The sequence below is a fragment of the Mustela putorius genome, unplaced genomic scaffold (assembly GCF_011764305.1).
Source record: "Mustela putorius furo isolate JIRA1106 unplaced genomic scaffold, ASM1176430v1.1 tig00000450_pilon_pilon_pilon, whole genome shotgun sequence".
Lineage (NCBI taxonomy): Eukaryota > Metazoa > Chordata > Mammalia > Carnivora > Mustelidae > Mustela > Mustela putorius.
Window position 1 is genome coordinate 7,730,619 of NW_025421385.1, and position 10,487 is coordinate 7,741,105.

Consider the following 10,487-nt stretch of genomic DNA (forward strand, 5'->3'; position numbering starts at 1 on the left):
GCCACCACTGAGATCAGGAATATAGACAGATGTGTTTCGGCCACATTAAAAGCAATTCCAGAAGAGGGAATCCCAAAATACTCCAGGTCCAGGGCGGCAAAGCCCCGCGACCACCACAGTGAGCTGCCACTCGTTTTTATGCAAGCTACCAACTAAAAGTAGTTGTTTACATTTTCAAATGGCTGAAGAAATTTTTGTGGCAAGTGACAATTTACATGAGATTCAATTTTCAGTATCTGTCCATAAAGTTTTACGGGAATATAGCCATGCTCCCTCGCTGATCTATCGTCCATGGCTGCTTTCCCTCGAAGAGAGAGTTGAGTCATTGCAACACAAACGGTATGGCCCACAAAGCCCAAAAATGGTTGCCCTCTGGTCCTTTGCAGTGGCTTCACCAAGATCCTGCAGGGCTTGCACACTCGTTTGCAAGTACAGATCGTGAGAGGTATTGTTGAATTGGCCCCGTGTCTGCTCACACAGGAGATGTTGCTGGTGCTACACCCCCCAGAGTGACGAGTTTCTCTTCATTCCTTGTCATCAAGACTATGGGCTGGGGGCCCATCGGTGGGCCAGACACTCAAGCATTCTGAGGAGCACACCCAGTGCCTTGAAAGTATAAGAACTAATTGTTTTATTGTGGCAAGGTATACATGACATAGAAGTTACCGTTTTCACCATTCCTAAGTGTCCATTTCAGTAGCATTAAGTACATTTACAATAATCTGCACTCATTGTCACCGTCCGTCTCCAGCGCCTTCTCATCTCCCAAGACTGAAAATCTGTCTATACCCAACATGAATTCTCCATGCCCCTCCCCACAGTCCCTGGCAGCCGCCCTTCTCCATTCTGTCTTTATGAATTTGACTGTTCCAGGCATCTCGTGCCCTTTTATGCCTGGCTTATTTCACTTAGCATGATGTCCGCAAGGACTCTTTTCTTTTTTTTTTAGATTTTTTTTTTTAATTTTTTAGTGATTTCTACATGCAACATGGGGTTTGAACCTACAACCCCGAGATCAAGTGTTGCATGCTCTACTGACTGAGCTAGCCAGGTGCCCCAAGGAGTAACTGCCTTTTGATTGATGTTTCCCAGTTTGGGGGGAGTTTCACACACATTATCTCATTTATATTTGGCATGACTGCTTTGTGCTTTGTGAGGCAGATTATTTTTATCCCATTAGAGCAAATGCTATTGTTTAGCCCTGAAAGCACCCTGAGGTCACCTACAGGCGGAGCTGCACCTGCCTAAGTTTCCTAAGCCTCTCTGCTTTACAGTGTTCTCCCAGGGCATACCCAGAGGAGCTGGACCCACGGCATACCCAGAGGAGCCGGGAGTTGTCACGCTAAGAGCAACCTTTGCCTACAAGAGGCAGGAGGTGGTGGCTCAGCACCATCTTCATCCCTCCAGGAGGGTGGTGCTGAGTGGATTACATGTGTCTCTCAGGAGTGTCCACTCTCCTGGGTCTTTACTCACTAACTCACTCTATATTGGTTTCCTCTCTTTCTTGTCTAAATATCCCAATCCCTCCATCACTGCTTAGGGTGACCTCCTAAATAAATAATTTGCACCAAATCCTTGCCTCAGGATCTGCTTTGGGAGGAAACTTGCTGACTCGCACACAGCTGATGAGTCAGGCTTTAAGTCCTAGTCTTCTCGCTGCAAGGGCAGGGTCCTCCTCTCTGTCTGCCTTGCAGTAAGAACAGTCTCTGCCTCAGGCATTCACAGTCCTGGTGTTAGCTGAGGCCTTAGAAAGGAAACCTTAGCGTCAGGTATAACTTGCTCCTTCCCTACAGGGAGTGCCTTGGGGGAATGAATGACCTCAACCAGGACTCCTTGTAAAGACACAAATCTCTTTCAGACTGCTTTCTAAAAGTATTATACTTGGGAAACTAGTTCTATTTTCAACACAATACAGCTGATCTATCAAGATTGGTTATTGCAAATAAATTTAGAATTTATAGATTTATGGGACACAAGACTGGAGAAGAAGGAATAGTGACACACACATTTTCTGTGTGATAAACAGAATTGCAAAATGGACACACCTCAAACCTAAATGCTGTCCTTTGAAAACAATGTGTTCACCTACATTGTTCAGAACTCACCAGCTTAAAGCTAAGCTACATTCTCACATAGGAAAAAGGGATGTTTTGGGAGCTGCACCTCAGTTTGGGGTTCCTCCAGAAAAGAGGGTTTCATTTGTGCCTGTGCTTGCCTGTGACCTTTGGATCATTACCTTTCCATGGGGTAAGATCTGCAATTCACAAAGAGTCTGCTTTGACAACTCAACCCTTTGTGTTAACACTTACATGTACACATTTAAAAATAGCACAAGAAGATCTCCATATCCAAGGATGACTGGTTTTTGGAAATATTTGTCAAAAGGGAATCTTATTAAAGTAAGGACCAAGATTTCATAGTGAGTCCTGTTGGGAAATACATTATCTTGAAAAGTGAAATTAGAATTACGAGAAAGTTTTTCATTGTGTCTTTATCAAAACTTATTGTAATGTTGTATAGCTAAAAGGAACACAATGATACGTGTCAATTATACATGAATGAAACAAGAGGGGGGAAAACTTGTATTTTGAACCACATGTTAATTCATTCAAATAAGTGAGAAATCAACAGTTGATTTTTGCCTCTTGGAAAAGCTCATTCTCAGGAAAGTTCCTCTCAGAACACAGTTGTGTTCTAGACTCTAGCACCTCAAGAGGCCAAGTGTAGGAACTCTGGAAAACCTCTCCAGCTTAGCCCACAGCTATCTATCAACCCCATGAGGGCACCATCCTGGATGCCACGCCCAGTCCCGCCTTCAGACCCCTGCTGCCTCAGCCAACATCTGACTGTAGCCATAGGAAACCCCAAATAGGAAGAACCCAGCTGATCTCAGTCAACCCACAAAATCTTGAGAAGTGATGATATCTTGGCTTTAGTCACAGAAAAGAGGTTAATAATTTTTGGAGTCATTTTTCAAAACTGTACCTACCAAAATTGTAGCTAGCCCCGGTATGAGGGCTCACCTTAGCCAAGGACACAGTGAGTTCCTTCAAAATAAAAAGGGAGGAGTCTATGCACAGAGACATGCAGCTAGATCCACAGATATGATGTTGGTAAGATGGGGAAGATTTCTCCTAGTTGCTTCTATTCTTGTGAAAAAGAAAGCAAACTGTGAAATTGTCATCCAGGAACTCAGGCACCCCTGAGTGACTGATCCATGAGCTGGATGTAGATGAATGAATGGAGTTTGCTAGATTAAAAAGAGAGAAGAGCAGTCTGTGCAAAGGGAATAGCATTGCTGGGTGACAGGGTGACAAGTGGTGTCATTCACTGAGAAAAGAATAGAGGAGGAATGGTGGGTAACTGGATAGCTTGCATTTGAGGTATTTGCAAACATCACGTCCAAATGCCCGTTAGGTCATTGGATACACTGGACTAGAACAGAGTTAAGTCAGTCAGTGGGATGTGAGGGTCATAAGTATGTAAGCCATTATGGATAAGGATACCAACGGAGAGTATGCAGAACAAGAGAGCAGAGGTCCAGCTACTGAACCACAGAAGATACGGCCACTTAAGGTAGGAGCAAGGAAGGACAAGGTAAGAGGTGGTAAACCTCCAGACTGGTAGACTAGGATTAAAAATGAGAGTTAGAGGGAAAATGACCAATCAGAACTCAAAAGAAAAGATATTTTCAAGAAGAGTATGGTCAATATGTCCAGTGCCACAAAAGGTAGAAAAGAACCCAACAGACATAGCAATGTTGTACTCCAAGCTCGGCCAGATTCAGTGTGGCAGTAAGGTCGTAAGTCAGCCAGCTAGTATAGAGGGGTGAACCATAACACAGAAAATGTGGAGGAGCCTTTCCAGAAGTTCTCTGTGAAGCAAGGGAGATGAGATAGATGCTGAACAGGATAGTAGGGATTGGCGCTTTTTTTTTTTGATGGTTTGCTTGTGTTAAGATCGGAGTGACCTGAGCCTTTAAGAGGCCCATGATCTCACCACCACAAGTAAGGAGCACCTGCTCCTCCAGGGCTGGGGCCATAGCCAAGAGCAAAAGGAAGTCCCTGCCCTCCAGCACCTTATCCTCCAGAACGAGCAAGCATGAAAATGGATGTACAAAGTGGCAATGTGATGAGCTCTGAGGAGAAACTGAGCCACGTGGGGAGGGAGAGGCGGAGAGGCTGGTGGCCATGTGTTGGGTGGCAGTGGGAGCCTCCCTGCTGAGGTGACATCTGACCAGAAGCCTGAGGGAAGAGGGGAAGTGAGAGAGACTTAGGGGGAGGACATTCCAGGTAGAAGGGACATCATGGTGAAAAGCCCGGAAGTGGGAGTGTACTTGGCATCTTTGAAGGATTGCAAGGAAGCAGGTATGTCTGGAGGAGGAGCCCCACTAACCCTGGGGAGAGTGAGGGGACCCAGATCATGTAGAACCCTATATAGATCACTATAAGGACTTGGCTTTTTACTTGCAACAAGAAAATAACATTGGTTGCTAACAGGAGTAAGACTACAAGCTGAGAAGCCAATGGATAGGAAAACGTGGAAGGGGAGAAAAACCTTCAGGCAAGAGAAAAAGAAGGCACAGCACCAATCAGGTCACTCTGGACAGTAGGGAGTGTTGGAGAGTTATTGCCTAACGGCCTGGATTTGTTTCCAGCGATCCGTGAAGAAGGTGGTGAGGGAAGAGCAGCAGTGAGGGGAAAGGCATCAGATAGAGAGACAAGGAGGGAGAGGGTTTGGAAGAGCTGCCCGGGGCATGAGTCATGAAAAGGGGCCAAGCTGTTGGCACCTTGACTCTGCAGGAGCCCTCCACAGACGGTGGCCAGGGCTTTCCATGCCACTTGGAAGATCTGTAGGGGCCAGGGAGCAACCAAACAAAGGGCAGGTAGAAGAGCAAGGGGGCAAGAGAATCAAGGGGCACAGGGAGAGTGATGGGCTGGGGACACCAGAAGTCCGACAGCACAGAGACAAGACCACACAGAGGTCAGACACATGAGGTCTCAGGACATAGAAGTCCAAGGCAGTGGGCATCTGGAGGTGAAGGAGGTGAAGGATGGGAGAGCAGGGTCAGAAGGCAGACCTGGGGCATTTTTTTTTTCTCAGAAGTATGTTGATAATGAGTTGCCCTAAGACTCAGAGTGTCACCCAGAAAGGAGAAGAGTTGAGGTCACCTGGTCACCTGGCCACCTCATCAAGGCCAATGGATGACCTGTGGAGATAAGAACTTGAGACCGCCACCCATGGCAAGGCAGGATGTCAGTGAGAAAGGATGTAAAGAGAAGTCCTGGGGGCTACGTCCCAACAGTCTTGAAGAATGTGAAGCCAGGAGACCAGAGGCAGAGCATCCAAGAGAGAAGAGCCGGAAGGTGAGCATGACCATCTAAGTCTCCAAGGTCTGCTTCTCCAGCCAGCCCCTGGCAGACACAGCGACCGGCCCTGCTTCTCCCAGGTGGTGGTGTGCACGCCTTTGCTCAGGTCGCGCTCTGCCAGCTTCCCCACCTCCTTGCTCCTCTGAAATCCTACCTGCCCTCCAGCAACCAAAAGGCATCTCCATTATATGGTCCTTTTTTTACTACAAAACATGGGATTTAACCTTCCTCTTGACCTCAACACAACTTCATTTAGAACACTCCCCCATCCTTGATTCATGTGCAGCTTGGAGCTGTAGTACACGTGTGCGTCCTTCACTCCTATTCTAGACCACAAGGGTTTTCCACTTGCTCATCTTGGCCTTGCTCACATCATGGAGTCTGGCAGAGAAGGCAATCTGTGATGATCTGTTCCCTTCATCAAGGACAATCATTGTATCTGAACAACCTTCTCCTGGGGCCCAGGGAAGTCATAGAAACGCACCCCCCCCCACACAGCCTATGATGACTCAGGCAAAGTGTCTACATGCACAAAGGGTACAAAATATCTAGCCTACTCTCCTCCATATGTGCACATTTACTTAACTCTTCCTGTTTTAGTTTTAACCTTATAGTTCACTTTGGGGAATGGGTTTATTTAAGAGAGAGGAATTTGTCCTTGGAACACTGCTAAACTCTGAATCTTACCTGTTTGCAAGACATTGCTCTTTAAAAGCTTGGAAGAATTTTTATATTTATGATCACATTCAATTTCCCCACTTTATCTGCAGGAAGGCAATCAATGGAGGCTTCTCATGAGTTCACCGTATTTTCCATGGGGGAAAAGTCCTTGTTCCCTGGAGTCTTTGGGTTCCTCTTTGAAACCAAAGATCCCTTTGAGATGAGATGAAGCCGATCCCTTTTTCCTATCCCAGAAGCCAGCGCAGCACCGGGAGGATGGTGGCAATCTGAGGGCCGCTCTGACCTCCATATTCTGTTCTTACCCAGGGAAGATGCTCTGTTTTCCATCAAAAACAAGATCATTGTAAATGTCAGCACTCCACACCCATCTGGGCTCCTGAAAACAAGCTGCCTGGTTTCTGAATCAGATGTCATCACCCACTGAAGAGCCACCTGTCTCCAAGCTCAGCTGGGTGGGAGAGACTTGCGCATCTCCCCCAGTGAAGCTGCCCACCACCCTCCTCCCATGATCAGATCACAGGTGATCATTCATTTCGAGAGTCAGAGGATGGAGAAGAAATGAACAGCAACAGAACCCTTTCATCATGGCTTCTCTGACCCTTGGGAGACAAATGGTTAAGATAAATCCCAATGGGTTCATTTATAGGCATGAACATTTTAGTCCCTTAGGACCACATGAAGCATTGCCATTTTTGTGGAGCAGTTAGAAGGGGCAGAAGGAAACAAAAGACGGTAAGATAGTCTATGGGCCATGATGGGTTTCCTAGGGGAGACCCAGGACATGCTGTTTGAAGACTCAGACACAAGTCATGGCAGGAGAGCAGCAGAGCAATAAGATATTGACCAAGCCCTGCACAGATTTTCTTGGGAAAAATGTCCACGTACCCTCTGAGATGTGGTCAAAACACTCATCAGCCCCTGCTGCAGGGCCTCCTCCCAGGACTAACACAAAGAAGCGCTCAGGAGGAGATTGGGTTGAAAGTGCAGAAACCTGCGTCTGGCTGCTGGTGACAACTCTGTGGCTATAAACAACCCATCACTTCATGGGGGTGGAAGGGGAGGCTCCAAAAACATAATCACCCTCACAGACTTGTGACTTAAGTTCCATTCATGAAAACTTACATCAAGCAAAGGATTTCCAAACAGACTTTCATTACATCAAGCATTCTCACAGAGGGAAGGAAAAGCCACGAGAAACTCCTCTACTGGCGGCCAAATGTTTTTCTTCACAACCCAAGATAATGCTCTCACACGTGGCTGGTTGGATGTTGTAACATCTGCAGATGTTTCCAGCAGAGGTGTTGTGCTGTGAAAAGCTTTCATGCTTCAAGCAAAAAGACCTTCATAAATGTACATTCAACATTGGAAAACACATAACAGTATTTGCACGTGATAGAGCTGTGTGTATGTGTGTGTGCGTGCATGCACAAGTTACAAAACAGAAGTTGGTCTCTCTTCTTGCATTTCAAGGTGGAAAGACTGATGTTTATTGAGCATTGACAATGTGCCAAGTGCGCAGCATATCGTAACTCCACATTTCATCCTCACCACTATCCTGGGAGGAATGGACTATTACTATTAAACAGTTTATAGGTGAGGACAAGAGACTCTGAGAGGTCAAACCACTTTCCTGAACTCCCACAGGCAGCAAATGATAAGAGTCGATCTGACTCCAACACCCATGTTCTTCCTGCTACATGGCTCCACCAATACTCATCTGTACATGTTCTTGCCAGAGTAATTTCTACAATTCATGGGAAGTGCTGCTGGAAGAGCTGAGGAGGAACCGAAGGTTTCTTCATAGGTACAGAAATGATAGAGGTCCAACATATTTTGAGTTTTTTCAGAAGATACAGTACAAGGATAGGGTCTTATCATCAATGAGTATCTCATGCAGGTGATGAGGCATCCTTCCGTGCCATATTTAGGACACACTGAAGTGGTAGTCCAAGCACAAAGTACAAATAATCTGTGCCCCACCATTTTTGTCCATGGTTTCCTGCCACTGTCCTCAGACCACAGTCTCAATTGTGGTGGTGTTGCCATTGTCTTCCTGGCGCCTGGGTTGCATTTCATCCTTGAAAGCCCTGGTCAGAACCACTTTTAAGGACTCCTTGAACCGCTTTTTCTTACTGCTGCCCACGAAGAAGTAAATAAAAGGGTTGGCACTGCTGTTGATTGTGGAGAAGAGAAGAGAAATATGGTGCAAGTTTCCAAAGGCTGACCAATATTCATAATAGAGCAGATAGAGGAGCCTCATGGGCATAGCAAAAATGAGGAAGATGATGATGGTGACCATGATGACTATGTACAGCTTTGAGGAATGGGCCGTCCACGTGTTCTTTCGGATCTTAATCACTAGGATGGTGCTGGACACCACCATGAGGGGAGTGAAGACCAGGAAACTCAGAATGGCAATGAAGATGATCACCGCCCTGCAGTCACTTTGAGAGTGACTCTGCCCTTCACTGTCAATGCACATGACATACTCCATGGTGGTTACCAAGCACGAAAGTGCCCACAGGAGGGCACAGACAAATGCCGACTGGTGCTTGGGGCGATGACATCGGTACCAGATGGGGTAGAGGACAGACAGGCACCTCTCCACACTAATGGCCGTCAACAGATAGAGGCCCGTGTTGTAGCCAAACAGAAAAGTCACTGATAATGTGACGATCGTGTAGTAATAGCCAGAAGAGAGCTCATAATCTAAGGCATAGTCAACAGACAGAATAAAAATACAAAAGAGCAATGAGATGTCTGCAATAGACAAGTGGGTGATGTAGACCGTGAAGGGATTTCTTCTCATCCGGAAGCAGAGGAACCAGAGGAGGATTCCATTTTCGACAAAGCCCAGAGGGGAGATGCTCATAATTACCCAGTGCACAATTGGAATTTCCCGACGCAGGTCTCCAGCCGAGGTATTCCTGGCGGTGGAGGCGTTGGTGGACTTCTCATCAACGAATGACGTCACGTTCGACTCATCCATGAGGAGGCCTCAGGCAGGGGCTCTTCAGGTAATTTTCTATAAATAAGTAAAACAAAAAAAGAGGGCATGAAAATGGATGCATTGGTGGAGAAGGGAAAATTTCAGCAACGGATCATGAACTTCATGGTTAACAAATATGTTTAACTGACTCTTTCTGACAATGATAAAATTAGACATTTTATCAGAAAAGAGAACTGAGTTCATGATTTTTTTTTTTTTTGGTCCTTCAATAGCCCTTAATTCTGTATTATTATTTGCTTGTGGCTCAGTGCCAAAAGGGATTCGGCAAAACGGGAGGGTCAGAGTGCCTGGTGTCCACATCTGGTCTGGCCCATGCTCTCAGAAGGGTGTCTTGAAAATCATTCATCTTCTGCACCTGTCTCCCATTCTGAAGAACCAGATTAATTGCATTCAGGAGCAAAGACAAAATATATTTTTGGTCAGTGTTGTTGTCGTCATTTTTTTAATGCATAAAGTGCCATAAGTGATGGGTAAATGAGAGAGAATAGCTAGCAAAATTTTGTTCCATCATATACCGATATTTTTGTAAGTGTGAACAATTAGAAGGCATTTATCTTATGTGGTCTCAATATCTCTGACAAAACTGGGCACCTCTCCAGACGAGGTGTGCCAGGCAAACCGAAGACCTGAGTGACAGATGGTGAGACTTAACAAGGTGTGGTCACATCGCCACAAAGCACAGGCCAGACCGTGCAGGAAAACACTTCTAACAGACATTCAACAAAGCACTAACTGGAAACCAATAGAAACGCTAAATATTTGAAACTGCAAAGCAAAGAGTCTCAGAAACTTCCTATCACATGTCTATGAATTGCAAAATAAATATATGCACAGTCCCCGCCTTCTTCCTGTTATGTAACAAATACACAGATGCCACTTCCCCCACTGGAGAAAGGACAAGGTAGGCAGCGGCAGAGATCCTCTGCCTGGTGCCAACTTTAATTTGTCCTTGACTTTGTCAAGTCGTTGTTCTTGTCATTTTGATGGTGGCAGTAAAATACTCTTTTGTTTTTTGAATTTTGACCTTGTAGACCAGGGTCCCTCCATATGCAAAATAATTAACCTTTAGGAAGTTAATCAAATCAATATTTTAAATTAATAGATATCTGCCTTTTCCTTACAAGCTTCCCTAAAGGAGAACAGTGCAGAGATGCAATGTTTTGTGAAGTTTGCACGTCTCAGTGATATTAGATGTTTTCAGGATTGAGTCAGCAGAAGCCCAGCATTGGCACATCTCCGCGTGTAGAGCTCAGTACAGCTGTGCCTGACATCCAGACTCACAGGCGGCCTGCTCAGAAGGATAGTTACCTCCCCAGTGGTGTGCTTCAGGAGCCCCTGGGGCCTCTGCCTCCACTGTTCTTATCCCTCATCTCCTGACTAACACTTCCCTCAGCTACTCAGATGAGGTACTGGAAAGGATTTTCACT

The 10,487-nt window shown here is 45.8% G+C and overlaps 1 protein-coding gene across 1 annotated transcript; it reads right to left on the minus strand.

Annotated features, from left to right (window-relative positions):
- Positions 1 to 989: 989 nt before the first annotated feature.
- Positions 990 to 9,066, minus strand: MAS1 (MAS1 proto-oncogene, G protein-coupled receptor). Its single transcript, XM_004770848.3, has one exon. The coding sequence runs from the start codon at positions 9,037 to 9,039 to the stop codon at positions 8,062 to 8,064; it is 978 nt and encodes a 325-aa protein (XP_004770905.1). The 5' UTR covers positions 9,040 to 9,066; the 3' UTR covers positions 990 to 8,061.
- Between the last annotated feature and the right edge of the window lie 1,421 nt (positions 9,067 to 10,487).